The 17,282-nt window shown below is 38.8% G+C and overlaps 1 protein-coding gene across 8 annotated transcripts in view; it reads right to left on the bottom strand.

Annotated features, from left to right (window-relative positions):
• Positions 1–17,282, bottom strand: part of adgrl2b.1 (adhesion G protein-coupled receptor L2b, tandem duplicate 1) — a 238,403-nt gene that overhangs the window by 68,315 nt on the left and 152,806 nt on the right. For 5 of the 8 annotated variants that reach the window (XM_088347648.1, XM_088347657.1, XM_088347604.1 and 2 more), the window contains 3 exons: positions 14,282–14,467; positions 8,358–8,396; positions 1,438–1,621 (listed from right to left, as the gene is read on the bottom strand). In XM_088347648.1, the coding sequence (XP_088203774.1) occupies positions 1,438–1,621; positions 8,358–8,396; positions 14,282–14,467 (409 nt within the window). The remainder of the gene's footprint in view (positions 1–1,437; positions 1,622–8,357; positions 8,397–14,281; positions 14,468–17,282) is intronic. The other 3 variants (XM_088347639.1, XM_088347667.1, XM_088347622.1) reach the window with 1 other exon arrangement.

Genomic DNA, 17,282 nt, shown 5'->3' with positions numbered 1-17,282 from the left:
ATTGGAACAAAGCTTAAGAAATACGAAGAAAGTACACGCATCTTTAACTATCCTAAAAATATGGCTGTAATCAACCAATCGACGACTGGGATAATTATTGAGACTAAGGACGCCTTTAAAGCAATCATGTATTCAAAGGACATGACAATCCTCAATAGTGGAAGTTTAGAAATCAATTTTTACTGTTAATCTGCCTTCTCCTCCTGATTCTGCATCCACTCACTCACTCCACTGAGCTAGCTCAAGTCACATCACACCAATGGTAGATGTCATTTTTCCTTTGCTTGTATGTTTATTTATGTTATTTAATCATATAGACATATAAAACATACAAGTCGTTCATAATACATACTATTTAGTTACTTTAATGTTTTTATCTGGGATAGCGGGGAATTCAGAACAAATATGCTAATTTCCATAGGTTTCTATTCCCCGCCTTACAACAGTCTCACTTAAGGAGCCCCACACTGAATCGACTGTCATCAACTGGAATACCGGATAGAACAGAGAATGAAATTTTTGGTCTTATCGCTCTGTGATAATATTTGTAGTTGTAGTTAGATAATTTCAAAGTAGGGTCCAAATTCAGGTTAAGACAAAAACAACTGTACTGGGGACAAATCATTTCACACTTGACGAGTGGGCAGGAACTCCAGGGACCCAACCGTGTGTACGAAGCAATTAAAAAATCAAATTTCGGCCAATCTGCCCCCTTTGCAAGCTTAGAAGAAAAACGGGCCATTGACTTTGAAATTCCACTTTTGTCTAGCGAGGTCTCTCATTACTTCAGGGAAACCTAAGAAGTTCCCACAGCTCATTAAAAAGAAGTATTAATCAGGGATCAGCCAGGGACAAAGCCGGCAATCGGTTCACGTGACTGGCGAGAACAGCGTCCTTCGAATGGTGTCTTTGTTTCCCTTTCTGGGGAGTCTGTTCCTACCTTCATGAGGTGACTCGGCTGATTGAAAATCAATGAGCTGTAAGCCTTACCCGAGTGCTACAGAGGTAAGATCGGGCCTAAAATGTCAATAACGTTGGTCTTACTCTTTGGGTTTTCCATTCTCATGCACCGATGATCCTGCCAAAACGGTAAATGCCACCCAATAATGGTTTGGCGTCTCAACGTTGGTGATGCTGAAATGGCGCAAAACCATTCTAGTTTAACTTTGTTTTACAATAACACAGGCTTTAATTTCTAATCATAATTTACTTATTTCCCCGCCCAGTCTTCACACATGAAATATGAAATTTCGGGATTGCTCTGGGCTCAGTCCTGTAGGTCAAGTTACTGGTGATTGTTCGGGCTCTAGCTGGTCAGTCCTGGGTTGGGTCAGGCTGGAATTTTTAGGCTCAATCTTACCTTAAGACTGATATCACGCTGGAAAAAAAAGGATTGCTCGATCGATCAACTTTGCGGGTGATTGCCGCACCACTTACCGATGTTCTCTGCCGGCACTTTGACGATGGACGGTTCAATGAGGTTCTCGGCGAAAACGAAGGCCCCTTCCTCTAGCGTGTCCAGCATCATGGTAGCCACGTGGGTTTGCTCCGTGGCGTTCATGTCACGCCATGACTTGAGAGCCTCGGGCTTCAGGAGATTGTTAACCGTGTCCACGATGGCCTGTAACCATGGAGACGCGTGAAATGTCAGCCACGTCGGGATTTAATAACAAAACGAGGAGGGGGGAACGTTAAAAAGGGCATGCATGGCCGACGGTGACAACAGCTGATGTATCGACAAAATTATAACCCGGGTGGTAATGGAGGGGAGGCGGATGATCAAGGCACCAATCAACATTCCGTTAAATAAAAAAAAGAAAAAAAAGGAAGCATCTTTTCCCCTCTCTTTCACTTTATTGAAGAATAATCATGACGAAACGCCGGAGGGGCAACACGAATCCTCCGATGCTTTTCCCGCACTAGTCCGAAGAACCCCTGTGAACAATATTCCAGTGCCCGCAGTGACCTTGAGAGCTATTCTGCGCCCCATCCGGCAGAGGAAGACGGGCATTATTGTCGAATCCGCGTCCAGAGTGGCAGTCTGGAGCGAAACGGCGGAGAGAAATCGCCTTGTTTTCAATGTCAATCCTTTCATTTCCTGCTTAGTGATAAGCTGCCAGTAAGCTAAACATTCCACACAAGTATCGTATGTTGATAAAACAATGTTGACCCTGGTTGGGCTAGTCTAGGACTAAGATTTTTTTCCCTTGCATATTGTTTATTTCTATTGTGCGAGGTTTTTATTAGCAGCGATAAGATTGATCAAATATTCAAACGATGTGTGCATTCAAATAGCGACTGCTTTTTATGTTATTTTTTGTATTTACTCTGTGTATTATTTTTTCGTAGTACATATTTTAAATGAGACAACTCACAAAACATATATTTGGAGCGTATTTAGTTTAAATGATGTAGACAAGAGACTGCCAAACATGGTGCCCACTAAGAACACCGAGAAGTCCGTAGACCAGTTCTGAAAACAGCTTACAGGTCATTGCCAATTTCTAGGAAATTTGATTTCTAACTGTCATGAGAAATCATTAAGATGAACATTCTCTTTAAAATGATCTATTCTTCCAAAATTATATTTAAAATTAGCTAAAACAACAATACATCTACGGACGAAATTAATTGATTCCCCGAATTTCTCGTACCTAGAGCAAATTTAGCCAACAAGAAATATCGAATTTCAATCTGTTCCCATGCTGCCAAAATCAAATACTATTATTTTATTTTTTTAAATTGTTATTTAAGTGATTGTGTTTGTTTTGTTTGCAAACCTATGTAATTTAGCGAGCCATTCTTATTTATTTTGTACAAGGTAGCAGGTTCCATTGACAATTTTTTGAAATATAAATATATGTATATATTTTTTTCTGTCTATAAAGCAATTACTTGTTACCTGGCAACAGGTAAATTGCAACCTGGGAGGCTAAAAATATTTTTTGGGGGTAGATATGATGTCATTTCTTCTCAGAACTGTTTATTTACATTTTGCTAAATGTTAATAGAGAATAGTTGTCAGGAGAATTAAACATATTATGACAGCTGCATTTTGTATACAATTACTTATTGTTGCTGTCTTTAGAAAAGCCTTTATCCCCAAAATTTGTTTTTGTAGGATTGCAATTACTTGTTAATAGTTGATACTTAGTTGTCGATACATTGCACCTTTGATTTCTACTCACACGATGCACCTTTCCTTTGTGGACTTATGAGTATGGAGCAAAAAAAGTTACTTTTATTTTTTGCTTTTGTAAAAAAAAAAACCACACAATAAATCTACACATGGTATACTGCAGTAAGTCACCAACCTTTCTGAAGTTTTAAACGTACTTATTATAAATTTTAGCTACAATTTTCATATAACAACTCAGGTTAATATTCTACTCTCACTGTTATTACAAGCTAGTAATTATTAGAAGAAATTTTAATTTAAATTTCAGCTTTGTATCGGGACACTGCCTGATTTACATAAATATATTACAGGGTAATTTGAAAAAGATTTTTGGAAGAACTGATCATGTCAATGATTTTATCATGTCAGATAGAAAAAACATTTCCTAGATAATCACAAGGATCCATGCCTTGAGAGCCATTTTCACAATTGGTCCGTGGGCGACTTACTGTAGGTGTTACTAGGGTGCTACCTGGTGCCTGCTGGCACCATGTCGATGACCCTTGGGTCAAGTGCGTACTGATTTTACTCATGCCAGTATTATTTAAATGTAAAATGCTACTGATATCTATGACAATATATGGAATATAGCAAGTCATCTTTGCAAGTATTTAGTGCAATGCTGTTGCTGTTTAATGCATAGTATCACTCCTTTTCTGAAAAAAGTGGCATTGAACATTCGGCATATAAATTAACAACCATATTACACATGTATCGCATATGATTTATTGCAATAATCATCACTGAAAGGATAAAAATCGTCATGGAAGCTGCATCGAAGGCGACCGAGTGACAATTTAACCCTAGGAGCCATTAGTCCCAGCGTGCGCATCACAATAATGGTAATTAACTGCAACCAGCCCCTGCTCCTAATGCCGATTAGTCATTGCTGTGATTATCCAAAACACTTAAAATGACCGCAGACGGTTGCATCCGCTGGATTGCATCCGTCTTCCCCAAATAATGAGGTCCATTTAACAAAAGTTGGAGCTAATGATGAATGATTAACTACGACTGTAACGAAATATTTCGGCTTGATGACCTTGTAAGGAACTATCGTCTTTTACAGCGTGAGTGTGTGATTGTGTAGGGAAGTCGGGGTTGATTACAGGCTACGATATAAAGAGGGGTAGTTACAGCGATCCCCCTTTCTACTAATGACGCACCCTTGAGAAAAGAACAGCGGATTCTTTTTAAAAAGTGTTTTTGACTGTTACTGTTATCATAGTGACCGCGCCATACACAAATCAAAATTTCCTTTGCAAAATAGTAGTGTTTCTTTTAATTTCTTGACTACCTCATAATTATCAACATTACTAAATTTGATTTTGTCTTATACTTTATCAAACAAAACAAAATTATCTCAGACTGGTGGCCTAAAACAAATAGGTTTGGACACCATAGCCCCGTATCATATCAAATCATAACGTATAAATTGTAAAAAAGATAGCCCTTTACTATCATTATTATTATATTCAATGAACTAATGAAGCTAGCTACTAGCAATGACTATTCTGAAAAACTAACAAGGGAGGAATATAAACAAACACAAGGAGAAATTTCATTTATTCGAATCCTGAAACTTTTTAACATGTTTTTCACGCAGTTCATAGCAAAGAAAATTGCTTAGTCGTCTGTTTCGTATATATTTTTTTTTATTGTTTTTATTATTTACATTTCACTATATTATTATTTTTCATTTGTTTGCTGTTTTTAATCTGCAATTTTCACAAATAAGTGTTCAAAAGTAATTTAAAGGTTTAAACATCTTTTAAAAGTGGGTTATGGGGTTTGAAAATTTAATGTCCAATCATGAGGGTAGCACATTTTTCGCATGTATTTTTTACACACGCTCAAATAAGCTCATCTTCTTTCATCGTTTTGGAGGTTTGTTTAGCCGCGAACAGGCCAGATAAAAATAAGATAGATAGGCGCTATAGGAAAATAAAGCATAAAGGCATAAACGATTACAGTAAAGTGTTAACCCAGTTAAAACTTTAACTGATGGATTCAATAGTTCAGAGAGTTAAAGCTTGTATTGCTTTTAAAAGAGTTTTAAGCTATAAATCTTAAACATCAGTTAAACATCAGTTACATTCAATTGTTTACTCGCAGTTGAAGCTTTTACCACGTTTAAAGCTCTCGGATTAAATCGTTAGAGCTTCAATACTTACCATCAAGTGTTAACTGAGTTATGAACGTTAACACTTTCAACAAAGTGTTAATTTGTAGTTAAACATTCAAATTTAATGTTCAACTCTCAGTTAAAGAATTTAATGCTTTTAAAGCTCTAACATTAAATCAGTAACTTTTAGTTAAAGCTTACCGTTGCAAAAAGTGATAACTCTGAGCTACAAGCTATAACGCTTACATTAAAGTGTTACACTTGAAACTGTTAAAGAAGTTTTCTCTTAAGACAAAGTTTAAAAACGCATAAGGTTTAAACTTTGACATCAAAATTTAAACCTGAAGAAAAATGTATGAATAGAGTGAAATTTAACTCGCACAACTGAGATTGATGTGGCGTATTAGTGTTTATTACAGTTTTCTCTAATATAATTTGGATATACTTATATCAGAGAAACATATAAGACATTTATCAACCTGTTGGAGCAAAAATCAATTTTAAACCAAGAACTCTCAAAGTCTGTCTACTTTTAAAGACACTAAACCGTGCAGAAAACATCAAATAAAACTGTTTATTGAACTCCCTTGCTATTAAAACACTACAAACAGAATTTCATATTGCCTTGGCTGCATTTGAAGGGCCCAAGAGAATCTGCTTAAAAGTTATGCAATGTTTTTTTTCCCCCTCACTGATATTCGCATTTACTTGATGCTGTTTGAAATGACTCAACAAGTCTGACTGGCCACTGAAAGCAGATTGCTCACTGAAAAGTCTGCTAGCCAGATGCTGAGCTGCACTGTGTTAGTTCACGCATACGATCTGCGAAAAAACCTACGCAGATACATTAGGGCTGCAACGATGAGGCGGTGTTGTCTACAAAAAACGATAACATAAATTGTAGACAGTGAATTTAATTGTCAACTATTGTCACCAGGTACAGAGAGAATCCTCTCTACATGAATATAATCTCTGCTGAGAGTTGCAAATGTGCACCAGGGTCTCTGTCTTGAGCGGGAACATGAACATGCAGAAAATGGCAGTGTTAACATCAACTACGTGTACTCAAACTTCACAAGTATTTTAGCCTGGATAAGGCCAATAAAAAGACTAATTGTTAATCGGTGACGGACAAACATTAAAGAGCACTTGAAACTTTAGAACGAAACAGAAACTGACCAGGCTCTGTAAGATTCAAGTTTTGTTTAAGCTAAGTTTTGATGCAATGATTGTATGTTTTATATGCGTAAATTTTTCTGACAAGATTACCGATGTGAATCACCTGTGTCCGCTCCTTTGGTGCCCTATTTAAACCCACCCCTATCCGTCCCCATTTGTCAGTTCGCCTGCGAACCTCAGTTAACACTAGGCAAGCCTTTTTCGACCCCGACTCCCACCTCTTTTTTGCTCCCGTCTGTCCCCCGGCTTCGACCCGATTTTTGATCCTGACCACGTCTACTCTCCTGTCACGGCTTTCGACCTCTTTTTGTCCCCGACCACCTCTACTCTCCTTTCCTGGCTTACGACTCGCTTCCGACCCCGACCACATTTTTGCTCTTCTGTCCCGGCTATTGACCCATTTTTCCGTTCCCGACACCACTTCCGCGTTCAGAGCGACCTGCTTCCCGCGTCCAGCAATCACCGGATCGTGGGCGCAACGCTTTCTCTTTCTTCCATTAAAACTTGAGAAAAACGCAACGCAAGTGGGTCCGATCTCCATTCTGGTCTTGACATTTACCTTTAAAAGAGCTTGAGCGCTACGCCAGACTGCGCCTGACAAACCTTTTTTTAAATTAAATGCACAGTCCAAAGAACAAATGTCAGTTATTAAAATCGTTTCATTTCAAGTTGTGGAGAATAGTTAAGTGATTTTGTTAAAGATTTTACCTTTGACCAGTGGATAGACTTCACAAAATGGCTCTTCTTGTTTTACAGGGCTAAAAAAATGTTTACTTTATTTGGATTTTTGATGTATTTTTCTGTCCCTAAAAATGGTATATATTGGGATTACCTCATGTGCGGTCCTTTCTCAAGGTTTCTTTATTTTCCTCATGTTGAGACTTTTGAGTGTTTCCTTTCCCTCATGTAGGTTTTAGATTAGGGGATGGTGTAATAATAGTCTGTAGTTTGCAATAATCTGTGGTCGGTGCAGCCCTTTGAGACTCCTTGTGATTAAGGGCATCACAAATAAAAATGACTTGACTTAAATTATGCATCTACTGACCGAGCGCAGTGCCTAATTGGTTTTACATAAGGCATTTTTATTTCATTTTTATACGATTTCAGAGTATGTTCAATACACAATGTACATTAAATTGTTCCCATTTTCCTTGTATTTATTATCATATGCCACATAATTAAATCAACTTCATGTTCAATTTAAGCAAACATGATTAATTATCCGATTATTTGACTAATTGCGACAGTAATCGGTGACTACTCGATTCTCAAAATAGTCGTTTGGTGCAGGCGTAGAAGGAATAAGAAAAGTTAAACTCCAAGTGAAATTGAATTCGATTTACCATTCTTTTTCTTTTTAACAGAACGATGCTAATGGGCTCGGATATTAATCCCGCGGATATAACACCAATGGACCAGGGAGGACAATTTTTCATTTTATTGGACGCTGTAAGGTGTGCCTGGGGAGAGGAGATGAATTGCATAATGTAAGCAAGTGAAAAGTGAAGCACAATGCCACTTTGATCACACTTGGTCCTGACAGGGAGCTGCAATTACCACCGTGGGAAGGCAATTATTCACACGACGTATAGCGGGTCGAGAAGAGAGAAGGAGACGCTGAGAAAAAGAACTATTAGCGGTGTGTGCGTGAAAGAAAGATGTAGCGATAGCATTGAGGAGGACAAAGATGGAACGATATTGACATTTGCAGATGGGAAAAAGTTCACGGGAGGCAGCAAAGCATACAGAGTGTAAAACAATCAGGGACATTTACACATTCCACGTCTTGGCTGCATGCTGCTAAATAAGCGATAAGGGATCATGTTAGAAAAAAAAAACACAGGGAAAATAAAATAAAAGCTCTCTTGATTGTACCTTCATGTACGCCCTGCATGTCTTCTCCCGCTTTTGAAGCTTTTACCCCCACCCCAAACACACACACAAACAAAAGACAGCAGTGAGAAACAGGAAGTGCCAATTCAAACCACTTACCATAAATTACAAGTGCTAATGAGAAGAAGAAGGAAAGGAGAGGGGGTCTTAAAGGGATCATCTGAAAACGACGTGACGCCTCTTCACACCGAGATGTGAGAAACGTGAAAAAAAAAAACAACTACAAGGTTCAGATGTAGGACGCTCCCCCCTTTAGGGATGCTTTAGCAGGCACTGGCCGACTGATGATAAACAATGTGCCATGTGATCATTTGGACCTTCTGCCAAAGGGAGAATAATAAACTGCTAACTCCTTTGTGGCTCCTTGTGGCTTTCACTCAAATCACATACAAGCTTACCAAGAACAGAAGATAAATTCTGTTTGGGTCAAGGTCTATTAGTACCCGGGCACTTTATTTCTGCAGTATCGGCATAGCAGGAAAAACATGGCAATAAACAGGGTGTTTTAAAAGTCTTGGGCACATTTTGACATCGAATATCTCGGAAAGTCCTAAGGATTTATAAACACATCTTGTAAATTCAGAAAGCTTGTAATCTGAATTCCTACATGGAATGATGTTCAATGTTTGCACTATTGGTGACACAACACGCATCAAACGGATCAAATTCCTCCAAAACACGTCCCAGCATTGCATTGTCAATGGTTGCAACAGCTTCTGTTTTGTGCCTACATCTCATCCTCGTCTCTTAAAATAGGGGGCGTCATAGACAAATACTTTCTCAAATCCTCACACAAAGTAATCAAATGCTGTGGGAACTGGAGATCTGAGTGGCCAGGACTTGAGATCATGATAATTCTGTCCATACTGTCCAATCCATATGTGTGGCAGTGTGCTGGTGCCCCATCCTGTTGGAAAATGAAGTCACCAGACTCTTTCTCACTCAATCATCCATTATAAAGTTTTCCATCATGTAGAGGTATGTCTCACCATTGACTGTTGCTATTTAAAAAAAAGAATGGACTTTAGACCGCTCTGCTCGTCATAGCACAAAACACAATCATCTTTGGGTAATCTCTCTGATGCTCAAGAAAGTCATGTGGGTTCTCAGGACCACACAATTATGCTTGTAAACTTAGCTTGTTACATGGAAAGTCACCTCATCGCTAAGAATAAGCTGGTCGTCAAATCTGTCATCTTCAATCTTCTGTAGCATTGCAATGCAAAAGTCACAGCAAGCTGGTTTATAAGTGTTCTTAAACTGTTGGACTAATTGGAGCTTGTAAGGTAACATGTGAAGGTGTACCTTAAGAGTTGTTGTAGGACACTAAAGTTCCCTACTGGCTCTTCAGTAAGATTTACGGAGGCTCCCCTTGAAAAGCAGTTTAAACTTGTTCAATCACATCTTCTGAAGTTGAGGGACGTCCCGTTCTTTGAGCTGGGCATAAACACCTATCAGTTAGGAATTAACCAGGCTATCTCACTATTGACTTCCTCTTAGGTGGCTCATTTCAAAATTTTCAGCAAAATGCATTTTGAACAACAGTCCACAAGTCCGTTTTTGCAAATTCAAGCACATAATACATCTTTTTTTGGTTGAATGAACGTCATCAATGGGTCTGGAAAGAAATTAAAAAAGAAAACATAGTCTTTCTTTTCTTTTTTTTTTTTACCTTACTGACATGCACAGTTAAGGAGATATGCAGACTTTAAATGTGCCAAAGACTTTTGGTACAACCTGTATTCTAAGATACAAGAATTATGCATTTTATCTTGTTGTCATTATGGATAGATATACGGAATATGTTTGACGTTTAAAAGGGGAAAAAAAGATTGTATTCATTTATCAATGAAAAGTTAGATTAGTAAAAAAAGAAAGTAGCGGAGCAGCCTGAGTGAGAGGAAACATTTAATTGGTATACAGCTAGGCTGCTGAGAGCTCAAATGTGTCATTCCACATATCATTAGGAAGGTTAAACTCTTGGGATTCAAAAAAAGCCAACCCTTTCTTGGTTTCTATTTGTTTTTCTCTGGCAACTGTGTGGACAGCAAAGTAAGAATTTGATTGTGCAGGGAAAGGTGGTTCTTAACTGTGCATATGACAATAAACACTTTGAATTGAATTGAATTTAAAAATAGACTCATCACAAAAACATCAAGATCAGTCTGAAACTAGATACTGTGAAAATATAAAGCCTGGGTAGCTCACCAAAGTCGTCACGTTCAATAATAATGCGCAACCACGGTCCTCTTACATCCGTGAGTTTAGTAAATCCAACCATGTAACATATTTACACACTCCAAAACACGGAATAATGCCGACAAATAAATGAAAAAAATCCGCCAAGAAGCATTTGCATCGATGTACGTTGCTTGTTGCTAGCTGTCTGTTGAGCCCCATAATTCCTGTTTACAAATACAGACTAGTAAAATGGGTTTTCTCCATGCCGTAGAGTAACCTAACTAACGTGTGTTTCATTTATCCTTTTCGGCCAATTGCAGGTTTGTTTTGCCCCGCTTTAGCTTATGCGAGCCTGTAAATGCTAAAAAGGACCCGCCTCCTTCACCTCCGAATGAATTTAGCCAATAGTGACCGATTCAAATGATTGACACATTGGTTAGGAAATGAAACGCTGGTATATATATCCAAGCATACATTGCGGACTACTTCGCCTACGGGGGTTAAATTTAGTCGGTGGCTGCTTGCCTTAGTTGCGAGACCTTGCGACTCAATATCGATCCATATATAAGGCGCACTGTATTATAAGGCGCATAGTCAGCTTTTGAAAAAAATAAAATCTTTTAGGTGCGCCTTATAGTCGTGTGAATACGGTAATATATAATGAATTCACTTTAGAAATTAAGGAAAAACATAACAGATTTATTGTTCTAATGACAGGAAATTTTGCTTATTTTATCTATAGTTTGCCTTTTTCACTCCAAAATAATTGAAAAAGATAAGAAATGATCTGCTAGTGGAGCGGGAATTATTTTTTTCAGTGTCATGAATAAAAATTAGCAGTTAGCTTCGAAGGCTGCTGCAGACACTACACAAGAAAAACATGAAGGTTTGTTGCATAAATTATATTTTAAGCATACAATTTCACCATAAAATTATACAAAAATTATAAAATTATATTTTATGTACACAAATTTATGGCAGATGTTAAACAATAAAAATACAATAGAGTTAACATTTTAACTTAATGTATCTCAAATATTAATGAAAAAAATAGTAGCATAAAAGTACAGCGTAATTCCAATAATTAATTTAAAAAAACTGTTCTCTTGCTATTGATTGGGTAAGCCAAATTTTGGCTACAAATACATCATGGACATTTTTTAATGACTTGAGACATTTTGTGGACATTTTGAGATGGCTGGTGGCCATTCTGAGTCACGTTTTCAAATGTTTTGTTATTTCAATGTAATCGTTGGCCACTAAGTACAGTACAATTAGCTTATACAGAGGTGATTGGCCTCCATGCAAATCATAAATGCTATATTATGGCAATACCCATATTGATATCGCATATAATAATCACAACATTTCTAGTTAGCGAATATGACTCATTGCAAAATTAGGTGCACCTAAGTGCTCAAGTGACACTCTTAAAAGATGCCTCGCTGCAATTCAGAAAAAAAGAAATAAACGACCTCAGATGGTGCAAAACATTTTGTTTACATATTAAGCGATGCCTGAATAACAATGCGCCTGTCAATCATCTTGCCATGTGGCAAAGGTGGAAAAACATCACGGGCTTTCGCTCAACGTTTGATGCTGGCTCGGCATCTTTCATTCACTAGATGTTTTCAAAATAGAGCACTGTTGTATATAGTCCCGATGGGTTGAGCAAAACCGTGGCAGACCAAAAAGCTCTGCGCATTCAATATCAAGCAATCAGTTAAAGGTATTACTGTTACACACGGTTGGAAAAAGGAGGAAAGAAAATCTGTTTTATTGCCCTAGGTGTCCCTAATGACATTACATGTAAGCAGTAAATTCTACTGTCAGAGTGACAAGAAACGGAATGAAAATTTAGCAGAGGCATACATTTGATTTTCACATCAGCTGACTGTCCGCACAAAATCAGAACCCATTATTATTTTAAAAAAGGTATGTATAAAAGTTAACAGTGATATAGTAATGTCACAGAGTCATCTCTTAAAGGGACATTGTGTATTATTTACCCACTAGATTTGGCTGTAATGTGTAGTGCTACCGAAAACGAGAGCTCAAGAGCGCAAAGTAAAAATTACGGAACGTCTAAGTGACCAAACTGCACTGTTTTTCTTCCAATTTTTCACCCAGCCTTTCGCAAGGTTTTTGGTTTTGGGGCATAAAAACATTTCAAGGCTTACTGGTTGAAAAACACATCAACCCTTGGCCAATATTTTCGAATCACTTCTATGCAAGGAAATAAGCCGTAATGTGAAGAATTTATACTCCAACATTTAACATTTAAATAAACACAACACGTTTTCTTGAAATCATACATATCAATCAAGCTTTTTGAAGCTCTCTTTTTTGAGTCAATTTGATGCAACAACACACTGTTGCAATGTCTTATTAAATGCTGTCCATGATCTTCATTCACATCAGCAAACGATCCGTAAAAAGTGGAGCGTCATAAAGTATTTAACATAATTTTTTTATATGCATATAAGTTAACACTTTAAACTATGCTGTAGCATTACTGCAAAACATGCTGTGCTTTTCGCTTTTTTGTGTTGCCAATTTGTTTTGGACCATTTTAATGCCTTATTGTGAAGAATTTAGACTGCAAATAAATAAAGCATGTTTTCTTGAAATCAAAGGTTTCTCGTAAGTCCATCTTTTTGATGATTCTTATGTCTTTTCAAATATTAAACATGGTTCTCACATCAACAAACATTCATTAACTTTAAAAAGATTAATAATTTAAAAAAACGGTTAAGACTGACATTTGAGGTATACCAATACATCTGCAAAACAATAGTAAGCATGTCTCCTGGACAGTAGTGATGTCAGAGTCATCTCTTATAGGCACAGGGTTGTCCATTTACTGACATTTGCATTCTCCACTCTTAGTGAATATAAATCTTAATTAGTTGTTGATAATCACCAATAATTGGATGCTTCAAAAAGCACTACAACATACCTGTATATCTTAGGGCAGAGTGTTTGATAGGTAAACAGATCAACCCTGTAGCTAATCGCGACCCATTTACAGTGGCTTGCGAAACTATATGATGCTCTCTGCGCTTTAAACAGACCTCTGAGGCTATCACACTGCAGGTGCATTTATAGAGAGACTTGATTACATACAGGTGGATTCCATTTATCGTCAGTCATTTAGATCAACATTGAATCCTCACTGAACTTCTGGAAGTAAAGGGGCTTAATCATTTTGCTCACCCACTTTTTGTTTTTTATTTGTTAAAAATGCTTAAAATATCCTATAAAGTGTTTTCCACTTAATGATTGTGTCTCAATTATTGTTGATGCTTCACAAGAAATTACAGTTTTATATCTTGATGTTTGAAGTCTGAAATGTGGCAAAAGGTCACAATTGTATTTTTGGTTTTATCCAAAAAACATGCCTTAAAGAATTATGAGGTCTCAACCAAACCAAACTCATTTTGTTGTGAGCTATTCAATTTGAATCACCTATGCAACAAACACATCGTTCCTCAGTCTTAAAAAATGTCGAGCATGGATTTGAATTTCGCTTTTAAGGAGGAGAGGACTCGGCATGCCCTGATTTGCCACCCGCGGCCTTATGCCCTTTTCTTTAAGCGTATGTAAAGTGAGGGCACGCGTCGCCTCGTGTTTGGATTTATCGCTCGGAGTCCTGTTGTTTTGCCCCGCTGAGAAAATGCAAGCAGGCCACAAAGGGCCACAAAAAGGATGAGGCGTCACAGTACCTTGTTGAAGCTGCGTCCCGCGGAGTCCTTCTCGCTGGGCCTTAGCTCCTGCAGTTGAGCATCCAGGATGTCCACCAGTTGCTCCATCAGGCGCACCGAGGAACTCACGTCGCCAGCGAAGACGGGGCCTCGAGTGTTGAACGCAAGCTCGTTGGCCAGGTTGGCCGCATTCTCGCCGCTTCGGATCTGGGCAGAGTGAGGGGTCAAGGGCGGAGTTTATTACCCTATTCTCCAGACTATGAGGCACACCTAAAAAGCCCAAATTGGCTAGGAATTTGACAAAGAAAAAAAAGATTTGTGCTTGAATGGATTAAAGAATGGATCGAGGCGCTCATCTGAAATGCTCAGGTTTGCAGTGCACACATATTAGGTAAGATAAATTTAACTTTTATGATCGTTGCAGTTAGCTGAAGCTAAGAAAATAACAAAATATTTTGCCGATATAATAAGTAGTATTGGGGTCGATTGTAACAATCAGAAACGTTTAATTTCTCTAAACTGATATGAAGTGAGAGTTGCAAACACGAGCATTTCTGATGAATACCTCGGTCCAATCTTTTTAACAATTGAAGGAAAAACATTAATGGTTTATAATTCCAAAATAACACATGTTTGTAAGAGTTTATTGCAAAGTAACAATGGCCAGCGTTGGTTTACAACATTCAAGAGATACAAAAGAAGTATTTCTTTTGGAAAATGTAATATTTGTCCTCAGTTTATTGCCGTAAAGCAATGGTTCCCAAACCTTTGCAGGCTGGTGCCCCCTTGGCTCCCTTGAGTGTTACTACCTGTGTATTACTTGTAATCCTTTTTACATGCTGTCATAATTTTCAAGGTGCTGGTACAAATTACTTGTGTTTCCTCTGGACATAGCGACTACGCAAAAGTAAGTTTTGCAACAGGCGTTTTCTTCTGGCCCACGCCCGCCTTGTCAAAACCAAAATAGGTCTAATCAAGTAATGTACCGCCCTTTTTTGATTTGTTTCCTTCACGTTCGTTGACTCTGGGACTATGTTTACGGAGTCCGCCATGACACTCAATGAGCTCACACGGTGCGTGTGGCATAGTGTGGTGCTTGCAAACTTTGAATCGTGTTTATTGGCTTGTGCTATTATTAAAACTTGCGTCTGATTGGTCGGCGCTTTTAAAACTCGAACAGTAACAATTGTGGTAGGCCAAAACCCCATCACTCACTACAAAACCTTGAAAAAAAACGCAGTGCTTTGCGGTTTCACAACCGCACTACGTTCAAACTTCTGACTTTGACTTTGGACTGGCGCCCCCTACCACCTTCTTCACCCCTTCCCCCCACCCCAGACCTTTGCACCGCCCCCAGGGGGGCAGTACTGCCCACTTTGGGAACCACTGTCGTAAAGGAACGCAAGGGAGTTTTTGACTTGCAAATTTTTCCTCTGCAAAAGAAGTTTGTTGTTGCTCCAAATAGCTTTGAAGCTGTTGTCAAGAATCACAATTTATTTTATATTTGCCAGAAGTCAACAACATGAAACGAAACTAAAAAATACAAGACACAAATTAATTTTTGGCAGTCACTAACTTCAAGCAGTCTCTCTCCTTTAACATACTCAGGGAAGTGTTTCCGAGGAGCGGCTAGGAACTCTATCTGAACCCGATCAAGTTGGGTAAATCGTTTTTTCCTCCACCGTGGCTTTCATCAGACACTTTGCGCATTGTTTAGTCGAAAATCAAAGAAGAAATCACTGAAGAAATAAGCTGTCGCCTTAAGATTGTCGCTGCCAAACCATTGCTGATGACACCCAAGACAGTCGTGTGCGATTGGAGCCAGCAGAAGTGTAATTTACGCAGCTCAGATGCTTGTACAGTGGCCTAGTTTTGAGTGGTGGCATCCCAACATGTAATAATCAAAGTTAGACTAAAATAATAAGATTATCCTTAACAATCCTTTATAAAATAAAAAAATTGACACGGACCGAGGACTATTATAGAGATCACTTAAAATGTATTTTGGCCTTTAAAACTCGTCTAAGACAGTCAAGTCATTTTTATTTGTATAGTCCTTAATCACAAGTAGCCTCAAAGGGCTCCACAGACCACAGATTATTGCAAACAACAGACTATTGTAGAAGTTTGCAAAAGTAATTGATGATCTTTTGAGTGGGGGGCAGCACGGGTTAGCCTGTGTGCGGCAGAGTTCGGAGGTTATGAGATTGAACCTTCCTGTGTGGAGTTTGCATGTTCTCTCCGTGCTTGTGTGGGTTTTCTCCAGGCACTCTGGTTTCTTCCAACAGCCCAAAAACTTGCATGTCAGGAAAATTGGCCGGTCCCAATTGTCCCTAGGTGTGAATGAGTTGTCTGTCTCTGTGTGCCCTGTGACTGGCTAGCAACCAGTTCAGGGTGTCCCCTGCCCACTGCCTGAAAATAGCTGGGATGGGCTCCAGCACCCTGTGAACCTAATGAGGATAAGCGGTGCAGATAATGGATGGATCTTTTGACTGCTACTGCTGTATCATTTCCATTTACAACCTCTCATCTCATCTCATTAGCCGTACCGCTTATCCTCATTAGGGTCGCGGGGGGGGCTGGAGCCCATCCCAGCCATCTCCAGGCAGTGGGCAGGGGACACCCTGAACTGGTTGCCAGCCAATCGCAGGGCATACGAGGACAGACAACTCATTCGCTCATTCACACCTAGGGACAATTTGGACCGGCCAATTCACCTGACATGCATGTTTTTGGAACGTGGGAGGAAATCGGAGTGCCCGGAGGAAACCCACGCAAGCACGGGGAGAACATACAAACTCCGCACAGGAAGTCTGGAGCTGGTTTTGAACCCGCGACAGGTTCCCATGACATGAACTGTGCCGCACAAGCGCTAACCACTGCGCCGCCGTGCTGCCCATTTACAACCTATTTCTGTAAAATGAGCATGTGTGTACAAGCTGATTTCATAAAACAGCTTGATTGAAATTATTTTGGCAAAATACTTGTATTATATTGTGGTCCTTTTTTTTCTTTTGTTTTT

Source organism: Urocampus carinirostris, chromosome 1, assembly GCF_059441175.1.
Source record: "Urocampus carinirostris isolate Australia breed hairy pipefish chromosome 1, RoL_Ucar_1.0, whole genome shotgun sequence".
Lineage (NCBI taxonomy): Eukaryota > Metazoa > Chordata > Actinopteri > Syngnathiformes > Syngnathidae > Urocampus > Urocampus carinirostris.
This window is presented reverse-complemented; position numbering and strand designations above follow the sequence as displayed.